Source organism: Synchiropus splendidus, chromosome 9 (assembly GCF_027744825.2).
Source record: "Synchiropus splendidus isolate RoL2022-P1 chromosome 9, RoL_Sspl_1.0, whole genome shotgun sequence".
Taxonomy (NCBI): domain Eukaryota; kingdom Metazoa; phylum Chordata; class Actinopteri; order Syngnathiformes; family Callionymidae; genus Synchiropus; species Synchiropus splendidus.
Window position 1 is genome coordinate 15722969 of NC_071342.1, and position 23358 is coordinate 15746326.

A 23358-nucleotide genomic window follows, 5' to 3' on the forward strand; every position below is an offset into this window, starting at 1 on the left:
TCAACCGCCAACGAGAGACAGAGAGGGTGACATGAAGTGTTCCTTCAGTAGGAACTGCGCGAGAGCTTGAGCTTGAGAATCACACTGGTTGAAAAAGAAAACCAAACCAATGACCTACTTATCGTGGACTCACCAAAATGTGATGTATTGCAAGCATCACACCAGAGTATGTCCACACCTGTGCTTGTAGCTCACAGAAAAACAAACAGACCATTCTGGATCCCATTGTTGTTTCAGGACCCACAATGAATTCTCATTGTAAAGTAAGCAAGCATTTCATATCTCTGGTATTTAATGGTCAGATGCTGGAAACAATCGAATTAGTCTGAAGTTTGACCTTCTGCTCATTGTGTGGACAGATGAAGAGCCAAGACCCGTCGAAAACTTGTGACAGAAGAAAGACACAGCTGAAAAAGGGAGAAAAGAAAATCACAGCGGGTCACACGCCGGAGAAATTGAGACACAAGAGAATGAGACAGAGGAGAGGCACAAAGACTGGAGGGGGGGGAACATGAGAGACTGAGCGGCGCTGGGAGTCAGTGAGAATGAGTGACAGACAGACAGACAGACAGGAGGCATCGTCACTGAGCAGGAGTGAAGGTTGGGGCCACAGAGGGAGAAAGCTAGCAGATAGCAATCGAACTTTTCACTCAGAGCCGCAGCTAACAGCTAGCAGCTACCCTGTCACAGCAGCCTAAACAAGCCCAGCGGTTTCATCTCCATATACACAACGCGGCACTCTGTCTTTTCTTCTGATGGAGATAAGATGTATAAATTATGAGCAGCTGACAAAGTCTACTTCAGCGCCCCCGGCATCTCATCAATCACTTGCCCGTGTGTCAGCAGGTAACTGACGTGGCCCCTGGAGGCACAGCCCTCTCTTTTAGGAGTGTGTGCAAGAAATGTGTGTTTGCTACTGTGCGTTTGGGGCTTTCGTACATGTCTGAGTAGTGTGTGTCTGTGTGAGCAGCTGCTGTGAGACAGGGGTTGTGTTAACAGCTGATTCAATCTAAAATCTCTGCTGCAGAAGGCAACAGAGGGGGAGAAAATACACAAGATATGCACACACCAAAACAAGTCTGGAGGATGCGAGGGTAAACTTGAGGTTTTCGCTGGTACAGCTCACGGTTATCCAATGTGCTGACGGAGAGAGAAGGAGTGATGGACTGAAGTGGGTTGAGGAGGTGCACTGGGACCTGAGGACTCGAAAAGTCCAGTAGCCAACCAGCTCTATCCGCACATTCTCCATCCTACGACATAGCATGTTGATGTTGGTCAACTGGACCTTTGCCACCTATGTTGTCGCAGAAGTCAGCTATGTGTGTTCTGTGTTGACACAGAGGTGTTTCTTCAGGTTAAAAGAGAAACAGGGTTAAGAAGAGGATCCACAGGGGTGACAAGCCTGATTGAAGGGGTGGATGGATGGATGATGATAGATAGGTGGGTGGGTGGTTGGATGGATAGATGGGTTGGTGGATAGGTGGCTGGATGGATGGATAGGTGGATGGATGATTGATAGATAGATAGGTGGGTGGATGAATGGGTGGGTAGGTGGATGGATGGGTTGCTGGATAGGTGGATGGATGGATGGATGGATAGGTGGATGGATGGGTTGCTGGATAGGTGGATGGATGGATGATGGACAGATAGGTCGGTGGGTGGGTGGTTGGGTGGATGGATAGATGGATGGATGGATGGATGGATAGGTGGATGGATAGATGGATGGGTGGTCAGTTGATGGACTGATGGATGGAAGGGTGGGTGAATGGTAAATGGTGAATGATAATGGATGGATTGATGAATTTCTGAAAAAACACATTCAACTAGAGCTCAGAAATCTCCATGGGTTTCCTCCAGGTACTCCAATTACCTCCCCTTAACTAGAATCAACAAGTAATGGAGAGAGAAATTTGGAGGTAAAGAGGTCGGGCGGTTGGTGTTGGTGATAAAACACGAGAAAAAAAGAAGTGACAACCAATGACCTTTATAGGAGCAGCAAATGAGGAGATGAAGAAGTGTGATACGGAGGTTGGTCTGTTGGATACGCCGCCCCCTGATGCCAGTAGAAGAGGAGATACAATGGTTGGATCCAAGAAGTCACGGCTTTAGTGACTCCAAATGAATTCTATCTGTCGCTGGACACATGATCCTCAGAAATCATTGCATTGTTTGAGTCAGACCGAATATATTTTTACATCTCAGCATTGCCTGACTCCCTGTTACCTTGCATGTCGGTGTTTCAACATAATGAACAACAACACTGTGGCGGTAAACCTATCACCACCGAGCCACGTAATTATACCGCGCGGGGAAAACATCGTAATTACAAGCTACAAGTCGTCGGTGTCGGATTTCATGTTATTCCCATTCACAAGTTTTCGCTCTATTCATGTTTGACACAAGTACTTCTGACACGATAATTACACAACGTAACGTCGAAACAGAGCGGATTACATATTGAAGCAGCTGCCCGAGTTATCATCATTAAGATCGAGAACCAGCACTGCATCCTGTGTTTTAGCTTATTCTTACCTTTCCTACCATTATTCTGCACGACATCTCGATAGTGCATGTCTCAACGCTACTTTCTCAAACCTATTTTTTGGCACTGAACGAAACCGCTTTCTGCCACTTCTACAAAATCTGGAAGCTGCTCTTGAAGCTCCTTTCTGATAATGCGTTCCAAGCCTTAAAATAGGCTTTTGTAGGAGTGAATGTAGAGTGTCTGCTGCAGGTGCGCTGTTCCTCTATGTGTGTGGCCGCTGCATGTGGGAGGGGTTGCCGAGTGAGTGACGTCTCTCCAGAAGTGAAGAGGTGCCCGGTGCGTGTCCAGCTCTGAATGTGCGCTTCTGTGCAGTTTGGCTGTGACAAGGTCATAAACCAAGTCACGCTCTGTCCCAGACTCGCCTCATCCCTGTCCCAGCTCCAGCCCACAACAGGACATCAAACCCTGGAGGAGAGGTGTGGAGAGCAAGCACCTCCCCTGTGACATGGTCCAGTGTGGAGACAGGAAAGATTTTACACCTCAATATGAAGAAAAAACAGTCAGTAAATGTAGCTAACGGGACACGTCTGCATACAGAGGCTGCGTTATACACAATAACAAAGCGCGTCGTGGGTCAGCTGATCAGTCCGCGCACGTTATGTTATTTTGCGTGCGTTCGAGTTCTGGATTTTCGTTCGAAATCAGAAGCAAAAAAATCTCAAAATTTTTGTTCGAAGTCCGATTTGTTCGAAGTCCGGGACGTTTGAAAACCGAGGCACCGCTGTATTATGTTTGGAGCTACATCCTGCGTGTGTATTGCGTCCAACATCCAGCAGGAATCAGGCTTTTAGCTAGGAGGGTGTCTGGGCGTCTGCAAAACATGAAAAAATGGACATCCAATTCATGACCGTATCTTGGCGGCCAGATTATGCCGGTATATGGCGGCATGTGGCGGCCAACCTACGGTCGAGAATCTGGTGTCCACTTTTTCATGTTTTTCAGACGCCCAGATGCCCTCCTAGCTAAAAGTCTGGCAAGAATTGAACTCCATATGCTTCCTCCTATGTATAAATGTTGACCAGGGTAAAAAAGCAAACAAAAAAAAAACAACGCATTAATTCATGTGCTGATGTATAAAAAGGCTTTTTGGCTGCAGCCAGACGCAGCCAGACAAACAATATCGACCCTCAAGATTTGGTGTCTCATCCCCAAGGTGACACTAGAAGGAGCTCATCTCAGCACCAAAGAGAAGGAGCGCTGTCATGTTTTTGTATGATGAGCTGAAAGAGTGGAGCCGTCCTGCAGCAGCGGGATGTTCCTTCCCTCCTAAACAAACCTGGAAAAAAAAACAGGCTGTTCCACCCCACAGAGAAAGAGATGGGACAGTCAGACAACAGTAAAGGTTCCGAACGGTGTTAGACATGAGATTGAGGAGATTGTGCCGCTACAATGCTTCCCAGTGCAAACAGATAACCCACGCAAGTCATCTCATATCAGCTGGTTCAGCCTCATTAGCAATGAGGACAGAACATAAACTATTGTCTTGCAGAGGGAGGAAAAAAAAAACATTGAAAGAGAGGGGAAGACAATGTCTGGAATCCACCTGACAACAGCACTCAGTCAGCCTGAAATCTGATCGGACTGACAGGATGCGAGCCCATCTAATCCACCGCCGTCTCAAACTTCATTCACCAGAAGAAAGACGAGGACAGGCGACGGCATTTCCAGTACAGGTGTGATGAAAGTCAAAGTCAGTGAGGCCCGGCCCGCCTCTCGGGTTACCATCAACACGTCTGTGGAGAGACGCTGTCAGCTGGCAGACAAAACTCAGGGAAGTATTACCCATTGTGTGTGACGTGTGAACACAGAGGACGTGTCAGGTGATGCGCCCGGTTTTCATGATCATATCATTTGAAAGCACCGGCTTAAAAGGGAAGCTTGTCAACAGAATCTAATGTTTTGCTTTTTAATAAACAGTTAGAAGACCATCTTTGATAGAGATAATGAAGCTAAATCTGAATACCATACAGTCCGTGTGATTTCACAGAGCCTCAGCTTGTTCTACAGAAATGCCGTTAAAATAATGTGATTTTAAAATGTAATTTGACTGAATATTGCTACAACTAAATGAACATGTCCTCACTGCGGTTCACACACAGGACCGGACCGATCCTTCACAAACCATGCCAACACTTCAGTGAATGAAACATTGGAGAGTCACTTGACCTCTCTGACCCCTGACTGACCCCTGTCGCACCGTGCACGGCCCTCACTCTTTCAAATCTTCTCACGGCCGAAGAGGAATGCGTCTCTCTTCATCTCTGTTTCAAGTTAATTTCCCCTATTCATGTTAAAATTTCCTATCACCTTGTCCGTCACCTTCTCCTTCATTCACAACAAAAGTGGCTAAAACGGAAAATAAAAGAGGGAGAAAGGAGCGAATGATCTGGGCGGTTGCTGGAGAAAAAAGTGCGACTTTTTTTAATGTTGAGTGGTATTGGCGAGACAAGGACAGCAGGTGCACATACTTTGAATAGAATACAAGCAGGACATTGCGACTATTGGTTTGAGAAAGGGTGAGCTACAAATTGCGTTGCTAAAGGGGCACAAAGGATGTATATCTGCACCGTTTAACAGCACAAACATCACTGAACTGATCCTTTTTCTGACTTTTTCTTCCTTTAAAAATCCCCAAACCCTTTCTACGTTGCAGGATTGATGACTTTTTAAATATGCTGGCTACTTTAAATTGCCTTTAAATTGTTCAAATAATAGGTTTCAATGAAAATATTTTAAAATTGGGTGAACTCATGATGAAGACTGCCGCCTGAGGAAGACACAAGTAGGTGACACAATGTGAATTAAAAAAAAGAAAAAAAAACAAGTACTGAGTCAGAAATATGTTGTGAGAATTAGAAAAAATAATTATGATAAAGAAATGCATGATAAAATTTGCGGCCATTTTTAACTTGCAATTAAAAAAGGAATGTAACTTTTTCTTAAAAAAAGACACAAAAACTAAACCAAACAAAATATTATTCAAATATTGATCTAAATTTCCACTAAAGGAATTGATGTAAATTTCTTTTAAATAAAACGCCAAAATCAAAATTCTACTGTAAGTTAAGGATCTATAGCATTTGCTGTTTTGTTTCTTCCGTTTTTCCTGTTTCTTTCTACATTTGAAAAAGTTACCGAGGTGAACTGTATCTGGGTGAGAGGATTTGGATGGCAAACAGTAACTAAGTAGCGAAGGGTTAAAAACAACTGCTGCACTCAAAAGACAGGAAAGACAACAACAGAGAATTTGTTCAATGTATATCAGCTGCATTCAAAGCAACTTGCCAAACCATGAAACGGTCAACGATCGTTGGACAATTTCACCGGTGTCAAATGTGAGCAGACTCCCTCTGTCACTGAGACGTTTGACAGTCTAAGCCCTTAATGGACAGGATTTGACTGGATAATCCTTGGTGGCTCTCAGGTGAATGAAGGTTGCGAGGCGAGTCTCGGCTTTCTTCCTCTAGCAGCAGTTCTCCTCCCCTCTTAGCCTGCAACCTAAACACGCTTCAGCCCTCATCATTGGCTCCTCTCACCCCTCCGCAGCCATCTCCTCGCCCGCATGCATAAGCTACAAAGCTGGAGGTGTCAAGACTACCTGTCTCAACAGCTACACCCTTGCCTGACCAGCGGATAGCCCTCAGGGACATTAATTATAGAGCAGTCTGACTTGTTGAGAGGAGAGAGACAGACAGACAGTAAGAAGGAGAGACATAGGGGGCGAACGACAGAGAGAGCAGAGGAAAGATAAATGCAGAGATGTTGTTACAGAAGCTGTCACCTCCTAATCATGTCATCCTGCCGCACAGAGGTGATGCCGCAGCTTCACTCGATCAGGTTTCCCATTCATCACCAAGCCAGGGGGGGATTTCAGGAGGGATAGACTTAGACTTAGACTTAGACTTAGACTTTCTTTATTGTCATTGCACAAAACATATTACTATATGATGGCAACGAAATTTCGGTCTGAGGCCTCCAGTTTCCAAAAACAAATGAAATGTCCAAAAATAAATAGATAGATAAATAATAATAAAATAATAACAGATAAGTGCCAGTCCAGAGGATGTACAATTGAACAAATAAACAGTATTGCCGCTATTGTCCCATGTTCAGCAACCTGACAGCACCAGGATAATGTACAGTCGCACTTTTTATCGTCATATTTGAACTGCGATATATGGTGGATATAAAGGGGTTCTCGTGAGATGATCTGTCCTAAAGTCAAGCACAACAATGTTTGTCATGAAACCTAAAACAATCGCTACTCCAGTCGAAGTATTCCTGCAAAGTTTAATATGCAATTCTGCAATGCATTCAGAGCTCCAATAATAGTGAAACTAAATAAATAAATCGTAATAATAAAACCGGCGTAATTTCCAGACTATAAGCCGCTACTTTTTTCTTGTGGTCTGAGCCCTGCAGGTTATACTTATACAGAGACATGGCTAATATATGGATTTTTACAGGCTGAAGAGCCTCATGCGGCCAAAATATTGAGCCTTGAGTAACATCAAACCGATGAATCACAGAGACAAGAAGCAGCAGCTGAGACCGGCTGGCATGTCGGAACTTCAGACACACGGGTGAAAACAGCGCATTTTGAGAGCTTTAATGTAAATAAAATATGTCAGGAGATCATGATTGAAGTTCAGAACATTGCAGAGTTTGTTTCATGAGTCGTTGACCCCGTTTTCCAAACTAGTTTAGAAGTGATCCTCATGCATTTTTAAGCCAGGTGCACCACTGACCTTTCTACAGTGGAGACCGCACCACTGCACCCACACCAGTGCGACTTATCCATGAACAAGATCTATTTCCCTTCTTAAATATAGTTTGCAAGGCTTCTATTTCGGTGCACTCTACAGTCTGGAATTTAGCGTAATAATAAACTCAAGGTACACAACTGTCGACCTCGATACTAAGCTCCAAAGTTATGGTAAGTACTGATGTTCAAACCTAGTCATAGTATGTTATTATGTTTAAAACAGATATAGAGGTAAATATTGATGACCAAGTTGTGTGTTTTAGATTAACGCTCTGCGCGTCCTGCTGATGCTGCTGCCCCTGCGACCTGTCAAACAGGTTAGCATGTGCGGACGAATGGATGGAGAAACAGTGTTTGTAGATTGAATTGAATTGGTATTAAATGTGGTTCAAGTTTCCATGTCACTTATTATTATGCTTTCACAAAGGAGGATGTATTTCAGTAGCTGGTTTCAAGTCAAAAATAAAACATGATGCAGTTATAGTTTCACTGTGGACCTGCGTGGCTCGATGTTAGAGACAACCGAACTGGGCAGGATCAAACCAGTAGCTACTCAGTAAGGGGAAGTGGTTTGCGCTCCAAAGTTTGGTTCAATAATAACAGAACCTGATCTGCGTAACTATATCACTGTGTTGTTGGAAGGACTGGAACAGCAGGGCTTGTGCTGGTGCGGTGCCGGTTTTGTGTCCTCAAAGCGCCGCACATGTCCAGCAGAGCTGACGTATGATAATATGACATTTCTGTTAGTTTACAGCAACACCTACTCTGCAACATCTCCCCACACGATCAGGACAATCTGTCCAAACAAATGGAGTCTTCACATCCGCATTACAGCGCTAGATTAGAGGAAGTGTCGCCATTTAATTCCCCACTGTCCTGACAGCTCCTGCGTCTCACGGACAGAGAGGGATCCGGCAGAAAGGCAAAACAGAGGCAGGGTCAACATGTTTGAAGGTGAGCCTGTCGGGGAATCAAAATAAATAACGCTCCGGTGTGCTACTCTCTGTCAGGCTCGTGTCTTAATGATGCCGAGTTAACACGCGCTAAATAAGAGCATCTCCCTGCGCGCTGACAGCCTCAGAAATAATTGACCAGCGTGCTCCACACTGAGACGCGGCAGGCAGAGAATTCAATCCTGCAGCTGACAGAACCCATTGAGCATGTCACTAGATTTTGCATTATACACAAAGCAATGTCAGGTCAGGGATGCGGCCTCCTGCGAGCGAGCCGCGATTGCATCTCTGAAGGTAAATTACCTGCCGTTCCATAAAACGGTCTAGTTAACTAATTTCCTGTCCTGGAAGAAAAGTCTCACACGCTACCTGTCATAAAGTGACGGACTCCCTTTCTCCCCTCTATTCTGCGCTCCAGAATGCTTGGCAGGCTCTCAACTCAGAGCTGGTATTCAGTATCCTTTCTTCCGAGGACATCTCTAATTCCAGACAACAACATACGGCTGGAAAAGAACAAAAAAAAAAAAAAAACGTATTATGTTGGAAGGCTAGCGGCAGTGTGTCATTTCATCCACATGTTCCCATGCATGCTCTCCACCAGGAAACAGGGAAAATCCATTATCAGCTATCCACCCCGACCTCCGCACGCTGACACGGATCCACACAGCGTCCGCGGTGTCCTGTCAGTTTGTCGTTACACATGTGCAAATCATTCACAATCTGTCAGACATGAGGCTTCCACAACAATGCTTCACCTCGCCGGCAGGGTCACGGCGAAACGTAATCCTGCCGCAGACAAAGCAGAGTTTTACCTGCAAGAGTGCGACCTGTCACTGATAGCAAGACGGGTCACAATAGAGCGGCGAGGTGTGAGGACTGTTGTTGAGCTTCAAGCCACAATCTGAAATATGGAAGAATCACAGCCGGTATTTTATACCCCTGGCGTGAGGCTAACAAGTCAACGACTTGACACGACAATGACTTAAAAAAAATATTTTTTCCCTGCTCGAAATGTACTGTTAATAAACACTAAATGCAGAAACTTTTTTCCCCATGAAAAGCTAGGATTTATTTTCTGCCCCAACCGTGAACCGTGGCCCATATCGACAGATACAGACTCACAACATGGGAAAGTTTAGCTTAGTCCTTTGACTTGTGAAAGTTTCAAGTTTTTTTGTTTAATGATTGATAATACGATTCTTCTTGGTTTTTAAATTTAAAATCTTATTTGTGCACACATATTTTTCCCTACCTTCTATAATATGTACATTACAAAAAATGAATAAATAAATAAAAATAATAAAAAAATAATGCTATATATATATATGTGTGTGTGTATATATATATATATATATATATATATATATATATATATATATATATATATATATATATATAAATTTTTTTCGTGCACTTTAACCCATGCTACATACATTACATATACATTACAATAAATAATTAAAAACTGATTTATTATTATAAATTATTACACATTTTCATGCTTCTATAAATAATATACATATAATATTAAATATATTAGACACATTTATTGTCATTAAAAAATGTTATTTGAGCACGTAATTTTTTCCCCGCCTTCTCATTCGTACATTTAAAAAATGAATAAATAAATAAAAATAAAAAATACCATGTAACAAACTAATATATACATATATATAAACATATATATGTACATGACAATAAATAATTAAAAACAAATTTTAGTATAATAAATTATTACACTTTTTCATGCTTGTATAAATACCATATATACAATATTACATATATTACACACATTTATTGTAATAAATAATAAATACTTTCACTAGCACCACATACATGGCCCCAAAAGAGTGAGATCATCATCAAAAAATCTCTGACTGTTCCGGACCATAGGAGGAAACTGGAGTGTCCAGAGGAAACCCACGCTACAATGAGAACAAGGACCCATATGACCAAGCGAGACTCGAACACCATCGACTATGTCATGACTACGATTCCAATGACACAAGTGATAAAAGTAACAATTGAGCGCAACTGTACGTAGCTACAATATTGCCAACGTGATGACCTCCATTGTGTTTCCGTTGTGGATGAATTCAGCAGCAACTTCTTCCTCTCATGCCACATGGGCCCTCGTCCTTTGTGCGAGCGTCCAGCCGGACGATGTGCCCCGTCACTGTCTGAACAATGACAGTAGGTGGAAACGCTAGCTTTCATTACACCAAGTATAAATAGTGTCATCTATCAGGCCTGTCAATCAGGATGATTGATTATGGGCTGTCACGGAGGAGAGTGACACATTAGAAAAGTTTGGTTAACAATGCCTGTAGCCGCTGCCGAGCCGCTGCCACCCAGCCCGGTGATTAATGTGTTGTCAGCCTGTAATCCCACACCCACGCGTAATGAGGCAAGAATTTATCATCGCCGCGGAGTGGCAGATGTCACGGGGAAAGGAATCCAAGTGGCTGGAAACAATATACTTTTTCTAGCCTGCGCCTGACACGTCTGACAAGCTCCAAAAACCACAAAGAAGAACTTCAGTGGAAGGACTCGCGCGCTCATGAAAGTCACGGCTGAGGCTGTTCACACTGTAATGAAGAACAAACACCATGGATCTGAGCTGAAATGATCCCACACAGTGAGTGATCGAAACGTCAGATGCTAACAAACTTCCACCCCCCGGAAACTTTGATCTCCGGCAGTATAGCGACATCTGACGCATCTTGACGCCGACATCTCGAGTCAATTAACATTTTCGTACCACATCTGTGTTTCATAAACATGAATTATCTGATAAAACTCCGAATGAAAGCGCGACTGCTTTACATCACAATCGTCTTCAAAGTAAACTATAAATACGGAGTGCTGAAACGGTGATTAATGTGCGCTGTCAACATCCACAACAGAGATAGGAATAACTGATCTCTGGGAGAGATTTAAAGTTTGGCAAGACTCTCTGGAAACACCCAGTGGGGAAAGAGGGATGGGGTTTTTTTTTCAGTGAGCCAGCTGCCTCTCATTAGGTTAGCAGCATCTTCCCGTCACCGAAGAGAGCAACACGCAGGATTAGCTCCGATTGAGCGGATAGGCCAACACGCTGGGACGCTGCGCCACGTAATAGCGAGAGGCATCATTTGATAAGAAGTGTAATTGAAGTAATGCCTTAGTGGCTGCAGTGCCCGGCTCGTCGTTTGCTCTGAAATCATGTTTTATAAGGAGCGTAATAGCTGTGAGTTGCAGCCACACTAAATCTTTCTTGCATGTGGGGAAGTCATTATGTGTTTACTGACACTGGGAACAGAGCGCTCACTGTAGTTTAGCGCTCCGACGGGACTTTTAATAAATAGAAAGTTATTGTGAAACCTTCCCCGATAAATCCACGCTCGCCAGATCGAGGCTGAAATCGAATCTGAATAGAAAAACACAGCAGTGTTTTGTCTAAGGCGACAACAGGGGTTGGAGGAAGACGTAAAGACACTGCACACAACCTGGAAGTTGAAAAGCACTCAGAGAGTGGCAACCGCCACCAAGCACTCCTCTGAAGTATCCTTCAAAGAAGGAATGTCTGGATGCAAGTGCCACAAATGGTTCTATGCATCTCCACATGATGAAGAATCATTGACTGAACAATTTGATCCACGTCCCATTTCACATACTTCCTTCAAATCCGTCTCAAACTTTTCAAGCTATTTTGAACACAGACTACGGCAAACCAACGCTGCCAAAAACATACCCTTAGTGGTGGAGGTAATATTCTTGAATTTTCATCATATTAGGTGCTTTGAAGAACGGTGTTATCGTAAATGGCCGACGTGAAGAACAATATAAGAACAATGTTATCGCCAATAGTGCATTCACGATAAGAAAGTGCGCACAACAAGAAGGAGCCAATGAAGTGGAGAAATACAGTACATGATATGGTGGCTGTAACTTGAACTAATTCCACTGAATATACTTGATAAAAAAAAAGTCAAAATTCAAGATCATATATGCTCTGAAATGACCAAAAATAACCAGTCATTTTACAGCACTGACATTTTAATAAATAGCATTTATTTAATGTATTTATCTGTTTTGTCCGTCCATCCAAAGTTAGTTGTCATTACTCCAACTAGACAGTTATAACTCCACAAAAACAAAGATAAAGTGAGTAACCTTGTATATCGGGGAGCACATTAAAATCCTAATTACTTGATTATATATGTTTAATAATCAGTAATTATGTTGTTGTTGAACATTTTTACGCAAAAACAGTCAGACTTAACAAGAAGCTAATAAGTACTTTATTATGGTCTCCAATGTGCTACAAAACAGATGCGACAAAGCACTTAATTTTACTGTAATATTTTCTCGTGATCACACTATAGATGAGGGCACGTATATTACCATCAACAAACTACTTATGGGTGTGTGTAATAGCAGCTTATTAGCCTGTTATTCATCAGTAATTAACCATTATAAAACACTTATTAGTGTCTTGTTAAGCCTGACTACATTCTACCCAGGAAGGGTCTCCAAAAGTTCACTCTAAACAGGATCACAATTACACATTATTGACCGTAAAAAAAGGCAACAATTTTTTCATTAATAGTTAATATGTGCTCCCCTATCTACAGCAAACTGAAAGGGAAACAGAATAAAATAGAAGTAGTAGTAGTCCACAGTAGTCCACATCCAACAGTTTGATATTAAAATATATTTCAAATAACAACAACAAGAACAACAACAATAATAATAATAATAATAATAATAATAATAATAGTACACTATTTTATGGTGACATTATATGGACACATAAGTCAAGGACACATAAAGTCACATTATAATATATAAAAATTTGGCACACCATCATATTAAAACACACACTACATATATATATATATATATATATATATATATATATATATATATATAAAATATATATTATATTTTAGACAAAAACTTTTTGTCTTCCAAGGTTATAACCCCATCGTCCCTGTTGCTCGTCGTGTGAAAACAGCGCAGAACTTTGCCACTGGCCTGCTTCCACACACAGGAGGCATCCAAACAGCAAATGTTCCAGGCTCCTCTCTCATCATTGGAGCAAATCTGTTCACGCAACCGGGTGATAGCATTCCTGACAAAAATATGTTTGTGCCCGGGGATTAAACCTAACATCCATCATGTCAGCGTGTGAGAGTGACACGGCACAAAGGTCATGCACTCACAGTTCAGCGAAAAGCTTTTAAATACATCAATCACGGCGCTATTGCTTTCAATTAACAGCACTTTAAAGTTTTACTGTGCGTTTATGACACGCTAAGACGGACGTTTTATGAGGACAGAGTGAGTCACGGCGTATAATTGCTGTTTTCTCTGAGGTCTGACCTTCGTGGACTCCTTGTCTTGAGGTGCTGGAGCTTCAGAACCGATCCAGTCGCAGAAGTCCAAACACCGGTCAGAACTTAAAACACACGCATCACTCTGACAAACACCTGAGAGAAAAAAACATGTGGCTGCGTGGACTTATTAGAGTAGTTTGATCCAGACAAACGAGAGACGTCTAAGTGTTTATAAACAGTTTTAACATTCGTGACGAGTCGTCATTTAAAGACAGAGAACAGCTTGTCTGGTGATGGAGTTCACAGATATGCCGAGACTGATCTGTCAGATGGATTATTTGGCTGATATCAAGCAGATACAGCTGCGGTGTCGTCCTCACTCGCCCTTCTGCACCGCTTCAGGACTTGTGAAGGAATGATAACAGATCACATGCATGGCCTTACATTATCTGTTCGGCAGAATCCAGGATAATAAACTGGCTGGCGAAGCAATCTGCCCGGTTACATTTTCTACTCTTGTTGAGGAGCTCCGAGTTTCCTCCCAGGACACATTTGTTCGGTGAAATGATTCTGCAAAGCGCTATATTGCATGCGTTTGTTATGTTTGAGCGCTCCGGGGAAAGTCGTAACTCTCTGGCAAGAGAGATAAACAGGGTGACATACTTCATAAAGTGGGTGTTCAAGGGAAGCAAAACAAGCAACTTAGGGTAAAATGCGCCATTCTTTTAAGAGCTGCACAGACAAAAGGAAAAGATCAGGTTGAACCTGTGATATTTTTGGACCCACATTAGCTTAGCCCCACGCTAATGTACAAACAATTATTCCCTCAGCAAAAAGTTTCTTCAAGCGTAATATGACTATACTTATTTTACGATAAAACTAAGGAAGTTGGAATAATACATTTGAAATACTTAAAAGTAGAGACTTAAACTCAAGCATACTTAATACATTTAACTTCAAGTACACTACTTTTTTCTTAGGGGTTTCAAGTACAGTACAGTGGTGCCTCGGTTTTCGAACGAAAAAAACGGAGTTAGAACAAAAAATTTTGAGATTTTTTTGCTTCGGATTTCCAGAACTCGAAGGCCCCCGAAAAAAGCTGGAAAAAACATAACATGCACGGACCGATCAGCTGAGCCATGACGCGCTTTGTTATTGTGTATAACGCAGCCTCATGTGACGTGTCCCGTTAGCTACATTTACTGACTGTTGTTTCTTCATATTGAGGTGTAAAACCATTCCTGTCTCTGCACTGGACTCACTCTCGACACCTCTGAGGCTGGAGCACTCACTCCAGGGTTTGATGTCCTGTTGTGGGCTGGAGCTGGGACCGGGATGAGGCGAGTCTGGGACAGAGCGTTACTTGCTTTATGACTTTGTCAAAGCTCTTCACTTCTGGAGAGACGTCACTCACTCGGCAACCCCTCCCACACTCACATTCACTCCTACAAAAACCTATTTTAAGGCTTATTAAGGCCTATTGTTTCTTATTCCATTGATTGTCATGGGAAAAATCGATTCAGATTTCGAAGAAATCGCTTCTCGAACAGCCGTCTGGAACGGATTGCGGTTGAGAACCGAGGTACCACTGTATATGACTGAGGCGATTCAGAAGCAAGCAGTGCACAGGGTTATGGGAATGGGTGAATGGGGGAAGAAAACAGATATGTGTCATTGTTCTATAGATTAACTTGCTTTTGCTCTGCTTGTTTGTTTCGATTTGACAGATGCCTTCACTGAATGACTAAATGATTACTAGTCACTGTGAGCGTGACCCTCTGCAGTCAACCATAGGTGATATGTATTGTATGGTGATGTACTTGGGCGATAAGCACATTGCTAACAGTATTCAGCTACGAGGTGAATTGCGTACTCTTCATACTGTTTTTGCTAAGGGATGTATAAAAATGCGATATTAATAAATGCCATGGGTGTCATGGGAGGCTGGGTTGAGAGGTGGGACACCCTCGACAAGTCACCAGTCCTTTGTACAACACTTACAGACAGGCAATACACATCTTCAGAAAGGACCCAGATTCATTTGAAACACAGAGCTGCCTCAAGCTGGAATCGAACCGGTGACCTTCTTCATATGATGTTGCAATAATGAATGACTTTGCCGATGAATAATTTATTTTAAAAATCATTAGTGTCCACACACAAATCAGCCAGTTTTTCCACTGGCTTCCAAACCCAGTTTTAGGTTCTTGTTTGCCAAAACAAGCCAGTATACGTCCAGGTACCGGCACAACCACCAGCCCCCTCAGCGTCAAGCAATGAGTTTGGTCCATCACGAAGCGAATCATCATGCGACCATTCCTTGGCTCCTCCTATTGATATCCATACGCCCCCACAGGTTGAGCAACCTTCTCTTCACAGCACTAACCCATTGTATTGAATCCCAATCTAGATGTAGAGATGGTTGTTTCATACTTCTCAGTCACTAGAAATGGAGTCCTCAACACGTGCAACAAGGTCGCACAAGTATCCTGCAGCGAGGTTGAGGCTCAGACTGTGGCCCTCTGTACAAACCGAACATGAACCACCGCTGTCTGCAGTAAAACAGGTTGGTGCGTCTGGAGAGGAAAAACACAGAACTGAAAAGATCCACTTGAGGACTTTCCTGGCTCTGTCACTGTCAATTCATTTGAAGAACCGTTACTCTGTGCGCAGGCCTCTCGGGACCCGCAGCTGGCTCGAGCCACCCTCCGCTGCAGTCTGCTTTACATTATGCGCAGAAGGCTGCGAGGGGAAAAAAAAAAGTCGTGTTCATGCAAGAAAATCAAGTCAAATCCTCCGTCCGGGCGAAATCTAAATGACACGCGGGGAACATTTATGTCCGCTGACGTAGATCCAAGGCAGCGCTCGGCGGGAGGAACCATGGAGTTACTTTATTCGCTGTGAAACGCTCTTCAACATGTGGCGGGGAGCAAATGTTATTCTACTAGTTCAATTTGCCATGCACTTTTTTTTTTTTTCTTTTACAGCTGCGCCCAAGATCTGAAAACAGAATGTGCTGTCATGGCATTTTGATAGACAGGCCAGTTTAACCCAAGACTTTGACAGCTTTAAGAGGGCAGAGGAAGGTAGTGGACTGCAGCCAAATAGAAGTCCAACAAGCTTTTTCCTAACACTGCACAAAAGAGTCTTAATGGCTCAATGTGGTTTAGCGCCATTACATTCCCCTGCCTGGAAGAATTATCGCATTATAACCGAATCAAAAAGGTCCCATTTTGCTAAAACACAGCTGCACTTGGCGCTAATGCTGCAGATGACCCTCGATTTTATACATTTCTGCAGGCTTTAAAGTCAACTTTTTCTCATTTTGCAGCTCATGCTAACAAGTCATTTTAAACTTTAGCGCCACAAACACCAACAACTTCAGTTGAATAAAGACAAAAGCCAACGCCTCTGTTGGTCAAATTTACACGTTCAAACACTGGATTTGACCAGACCTGTTAGAGCTTCCTCGAGTCTGTCTTTGATCGAGTCAACACGGAAAACGTTCAAAAGCGAAATAAAAAAGTCATGCGCTCCTCCGGGCCACGAGCACTTTATCAGCAGCACGTGACTTTATTTAAGGCGGTGCCATGTTGGCACAGCGGAGGAGAAGCTGGCTTGAATCAATAGGACTCAAGTGAGCCAAAAGTTCACTGGTGTTTATTTCACTGAGACTCCAAAGAGAGGCCTGTCAGTCAGAGCGACAGCACAAGAAAGCGGTTCACAAATCCCCGAGATCACTGCTATCTCTTGTTTTCCAAACGTGACAGCCAGACAGCTAATTAACATCCATTGTAATGAAGTAAGGCCGAGCCGGCGACTGGAGCACCACCTCGCCGCAGCAAACACAAATATCTAATGGTGCCATCATCTCTGCTCCTGTTGCCGCTCCGCGGCAGACGTTGCTTAATTGGTGGCCCGCACTATTGGTGATCTCCAAATCGCTGGGATGATGTGGGCAATTAGAGCTGCGAGTCACTCACGGCCCATGGAGTCAGAGAAAGTTGAGGCGTCAGAAAATGAATTCCGCGATGACATATCACACTGCCATCCTCATGTGGGCTTATGGAAACTTATCTTGTTCCACTAACTTTTCTTGACAGGCTAAAGCTGCACCTATAACAGCCAGACGGTTGCAGGTTCCATTCCTAACTTGCACTGCCTGTGCGAGCGTCTGCTTGACTATATGTGTACTGCCACGGAGTGGTGGTCAGTCCAGGGTGTCCTCCACCTCTCACCCAGGTCTGACTATTGTTGCTCAGGTCACATTGCATTCATCACACAGGCTTGATGGAGGACTGACATCCAAAAGCTTTTGTACGTCACATTTTTTCACAAATTCAGTCAGTGGAATCATAGCAATGATAAAAAAAATACAATACAATACAATTATTTACAACCCAACTTCATCATTTGTCAAATAATACAGTTTTGCAACTTCTATTTCATTAGAAATCAAGCCGATTTAATATTTTTCTAACATATAAATAATACAAAAACAAGAATACTACAATTTAAAATGTATTATTATTAACCAATTCCATGACTAAATTACAAAATAATACATATATGTGGTGAAATACAGACCATTTAATCCAAAAACTGTAAATGTGAATTTATATTTATGTTTTTGAAAACTTAAAAAACAATCCTAAAATATTTGTTGTCATTAAAAGAACAACTATGAGTAGATTACTACTAGTAAAAAAACATTGTTATTCTTGTCAGTTGATGGGTGATTACAGATGAAAAGTTTGTTTCTTCATTCAATACTTTTCCAATTGCAAAAATCTGAAAATATTTGCAGCACTTCAACTGTGTCTTGGATCTGAACATGATGAATAAATAAGTAATAAATAACTCAAAAGTGTGTCTTGATTAAAGTTACACTGACAGCACATTATTTTTAAATAACTGTTTAATGTTTTTTTTTATTGTGTTTTTACATGGTTAAGAAAAAAATATTTCATTTAACTGAACTGCAAAGTAGCTTTAGCTTAGTGAGTGTGTTTAGCTTAGCGCCTTGAAGAAGAAAAAAACGCTAAAGCAGCTGTGAATTATTACTATAAAAGATTATACTTCAATATTAGTGGAAGCTTGACACAAAAAAATCCCATTGTGTTTAAAGTCAAGAGTGGAAGGTTTGTAAGTAAGAACACTGATCAATGGGCAGTGGGAGCGCTTCCATCAGCGCTGTAACCTTTTATTTCGGGAGGGTAATAAATACTCATATACAGTCGACTCAAAGACACAAATACATGAAACACTTGTCATGTCAGCGGGAATCTGTGATTATCTCCACTTTCATCTACGGCTGCGGCGACAAAGGCAAACATTTCCTTTTCACTGACAAGCTACGTAAACAAAATCGTTCAAAGTGACTTTCGCCTGCCAGAAATCATTGTCGGGGTCCTCCATTTCTTTTATTGAAAGTGTCTGAACAGTGTTTTCATTCCGCTTTGCTCCATCCAGCAAACATGCCAGACGGAGGTTAAATTATATCAGTGTTTAGCTTTTCGCTTGCCACTCGCATGAGGAGAAAACGTGCGGGAGCCAAAAGACTATTTTAGCTGATTGTCTGATGCCGTAAATATTTGTGTTTTGCTCGGGCACTTTAATCTGACGTTTGCACACATGCTTCTGATTTGCCAGGAGATGCCTTCAATCTCGCTGCGCTACAGTGTTTATTCCTCCGTCTCGCTGTCAGAGCCCAGGAGACCCGGGGATGACAAAGCTTAGCTGAATATTTCATGACCTTACCATTACACGAGATGAAATCAAGGCGGTGGATGTTCATTTATGTTGCACTATCAAAGGAGACTCGACTCCATAAGACTCCATAAGTCGCGTGCGGGCCAACACAAGAAGGGGAGTGCAACCATGAAGCATTGGTGAACGGCCTGTACGTGAGCTGTCACTCCGATAGCCAGCCATGTCACCTCTTCTGACGCTACCAGGACCGGACAGCCGCCCGTCGTCTCATGCATACCAAATCAGGTCAGCCTGTGGTCAGATGCGCGCGCAAAACGCACACGCTAACACTTTAGCGTGAGCAGAGCGGGACGCTTGAGAAAGGGCAGAGTTTTGGGACCTCTTTAGAACGCTGACAGAAGGTAAAGAAGACGATAGGAAGATGGAATTCAAGAACGTTCAGGCGGAAACGAAAGCTTAAACTTACTGCTTCGGATTTGGGCTTGACCACTTTCATGAAGGCTCCTCTTGCTTTGGCCTCCGTCGCTTCCTTTCTTGTTACCTTCCGCGTGTCCAGAAATTTCAGCTGCGGCAACTTGTGCAGAACAAAGTACCTGCGACGGGAACAAGAGCGCGTTATATTTTTTACCATATAAAAGGCTGCTTTTGAGGAGCCGAGCCCAACTGTGATGTACTTATCAAACGGACGGAATGTAAATGCAGGCGTCAACAAATCTCGCAAACATGTCATGTTGACTCCGATTTAATGGTGATGCAAATGTAGTGTTAATTTTTTTTTTCTTGTATGTAATAACCTTCAAAGCTGATAAGAATGCGTTTGACATAAATAGCACGAAAGGAGACGCAACCCGTCTGCCAGAGCTGTCATTCTGGCGGCATCACAGATATCTCTCCGAGCTGTTCAGACTGACTCCGTCTTTCATCGGGTGGGAGAGGAACGTCAGAAGATAATGGCTGGAATACATGGATGACAACAGATCCTTTCATAGGCAGGCAGCGAAGGAGGAACCAGTGTGTCAAGACTGAGCCGGACACCGAGAAAAAAGAAGGACATGAAACGCAAGTGGAAGGGTAAGAACGACCTGTGCTGAGGGAGCACTGACAAATTGATGACACTGATGTTGAGGAGGGGAGATGGCAGGGCTGGTGTCCAGATTTCAACACCAGAGGATTAGAAGTTTGGAAGGGAGGGATCACGTTCTGAGGTACACCGAACAGAACAGCTGAGACAAAGAGGGTGAAATATATCCAACACACAGGCTCCTGGGGTTAAAGAGACGATCAGAAATTCCCTATTTACTTTACAGGATTATCCAGTATGGAGAGGCCTTAGTTCGGGGCATCGCCATGATAGAATGTGAAGATGCCCTTGGGGAGAGCGCGGTGAGGTTATTCTCTGTAGGTAACCTACCATCACAGGGTCAGAGCAGATGACAAGGCTCTGTCAGCCAGTAGGGATATTAATGATTCAGTCCAACCACAGTGGGGGATGAAAGGCAGGAGGGGGGGATTTGGGAAGGAGAGAAAAGAGAAACAATTGTGTACAGGGGATTTGACTGAGCCACACATTGCAGTAAAATTCTATATATGGAGTGAGTTTGCAGAATTGATATTGTGCCATTTTTCCATACTTAATATATTGCATGAGTAATAACCGATGGGAGGTACACAAAAATTATTCAAGCCAAAAATGTCCCAAATTTTGAGAAATTAAATTAAAGTGAACTCAACCTTACTGCACAATATGAACCAACATTTGCAAGGCATCACCAGAAGGTTTAGACTTACAGGTGAAAATATATATTAAACTCTTTATGTACAAATTCAGTTTTAAGAAGCGGAACAGACTAAGACATTAACATGAATATTAACATGTTCTTGAGGCAAAAATGGGCTTAAAACCAGTGAGGTGCAGTACCGCCAACGTCCTCCGAGTGCACGCCACGCATGGTTGGCTAAGAACAGTGTGACTTTTAATCTCCCCTCTGAGCGCGGCGTCCTGTGTGAATGAATACCGTTTCTATGTCATTGCACTAATTGGAGTCTCGATGCAACGCACCAGTGTATTTCACTTGAGAGACGGCGAGCTCCTGAGGCTCTGGGTGGGTATTTATTGCCCAAGGCCAGTGCTGTCACGACCTGCATATAGCCTAACCTTGTCAGACATGAAATCTGCATCACGCTCAAATTGATGTTTTACTATGTGACACATTATGAATATTACATTACAGGACCAAGAGACGCTGTCACTCAAAAACAAGAACAGCATCCCTCACCAGCCAGATAAGCATGCGAGGAGAAAAGGGAGCGAGGAGAGAAGGGAGGGAGGGGACGGTGGGGAGGTGAGACAAAAAGAGAGATTATTCAAGAAAGGCACGGGTGGTAAATGATTAATAGGCAACACAGAGTCAGAAACAAGCACTTAGGGCTAAAACAGACAAAAGAGAGTATGCTTTTCGCCTTTTATCACATTTCATGTAAAGGACCTTGACAAATGGTGGTCATATTGCATGGCTCGGGGCCCCGCTTGATGTTTAATGCATCATCTGCTCTGGTAAAGGCAGGGGAGTAAACACTCATTTGTGGTGGTGAGTAGTCACACATGAAATCCATTTTGCAAACTGGAGTGTAGAGGGGCCAGTTGACAAAGCTTTTAGAGGGATGCGGTCAGATCCACGGCGAAACGGAGGCGACGGCATGTTGAAAAGAACACAACATCTCCAAAGCCATTATGAACAAAAGCTATGAGTCCAAAGGGCTCAGCCTCAAACTGTCGGGATGTACTAACACACCTCAACCCACTTCACACCTACACAGAGACTCTTCAACACGAGCTGTTTTCTAATTGTTCACGCTGACTCCATGAACAAAGAGTCGGTACCAAAGCTAAATGATTTCCTCTTTTGTTTTTGGTTTGTATATGATGGTAGAGGCTTTATAGGAGCATCTAAGTCAAGTCCAGGTGTCATGATCTGTTCTGTTTTATTTTGATCATCCACTTCCTGTTTTCTGCTCTTGGTTTTCTGCTTCATTTTCACAGGTTGGAGCGAATGACTGGTAGAAATCAGTGATCAGGCTGGAGCACGTGACTCTTTCCTCAAACGCATCAGCTACCGACCTGCTACCGGCCGTTTACACATCGTGTTCTTGCGATCAACCTCGTGGAGTCTATACTGTGAACCCTGCTGCTGTCGCTTGCGTGTTTAGTTGAGTAAGTGTCTCTTTTTTTTGTCTGAGCCTCGAGACGTTCCCCACCTCCTGTGTTTATTATTCTCCATGGCATTCCTTAGTTTATCTCTTCATATATCGGGCCGGAATGCGCGACTTGTGTCCTGTGAGCAACAGACTTCAGTATATATGATGTTTCTTTCTGTATTTTTCAGTGAAAAACTCGCTGAAAACTGTCAGGTTCACGTCCACCTCCATGATGCGTTACATGTTGCCCATTTGTTTTGATGTTTCCACTTTGTTTCAATACGCACCAGTGAGATTTCATCTTTTTAAAGAGATTAAAAAGAGTGGCAGTGGCTTGGTAACATGCAGCACAAACCCTGACTCTGCCTCAAAACTTTACAGCAGGTTCATTAGTCCAAAACAATAAAAATGTTTTTCAGTGTACATACTGTAACTAGTTTGAGTGAGTGCTCTAAACCTGTGATTGTGCCGCGAGTGCCTCCTTGAGGGCCGCTAAAATTTTTGTTTTTGTTTTACACCTTTGGACCATGAGGGCAGCGAGACGGTCAGTTTTAATACACTAGCTACGTGTGGTGGCAGTAGTGTGTCACTGAATTGACTTGACGGCTGCAAATATGTGATATGTACAACTACGTACATAACTACGGATTCTTGAAAAGAAAAAATGACAAAGAAAGTGATGCTGCCCCTCCAACAGTGAAAACTGTTCATGAAAGCACCTGTTGAAGCATTTTTGAAACTTAAATCAACATTTTATGGCAATTATTTCATTTACACTTCATTGTATCTTGAGTTTAATAAAATATACTATTTTTATTTTATGATATTTAGACATGGTTTTATTATATTTATTTTATTCAGTTTGTT

General features: G+C 42.7%; 1 protein-coding gene across 1 annotated transcript in view; it reads right to left on the bottom strand.

Moving 5' to 3' along the window:
* Nucleotides 1-23358, bottom strand: part of lrmda (leucine rich melanocyte differentiation associated) — a 241689-nt gene that overhangs the window by 55856 nt on the left and 162475 nt on the right. The window contains exon 5 of the mRNA XM_053876068.1: nt 19763-19889. Within this exon, the coding sequence (XP_053732043.1) occupies nt 19763-19889 (127 nt within the window). The remainder of the gene's footprint in view (nt 1-19762; nt 19890-23358) is intronic.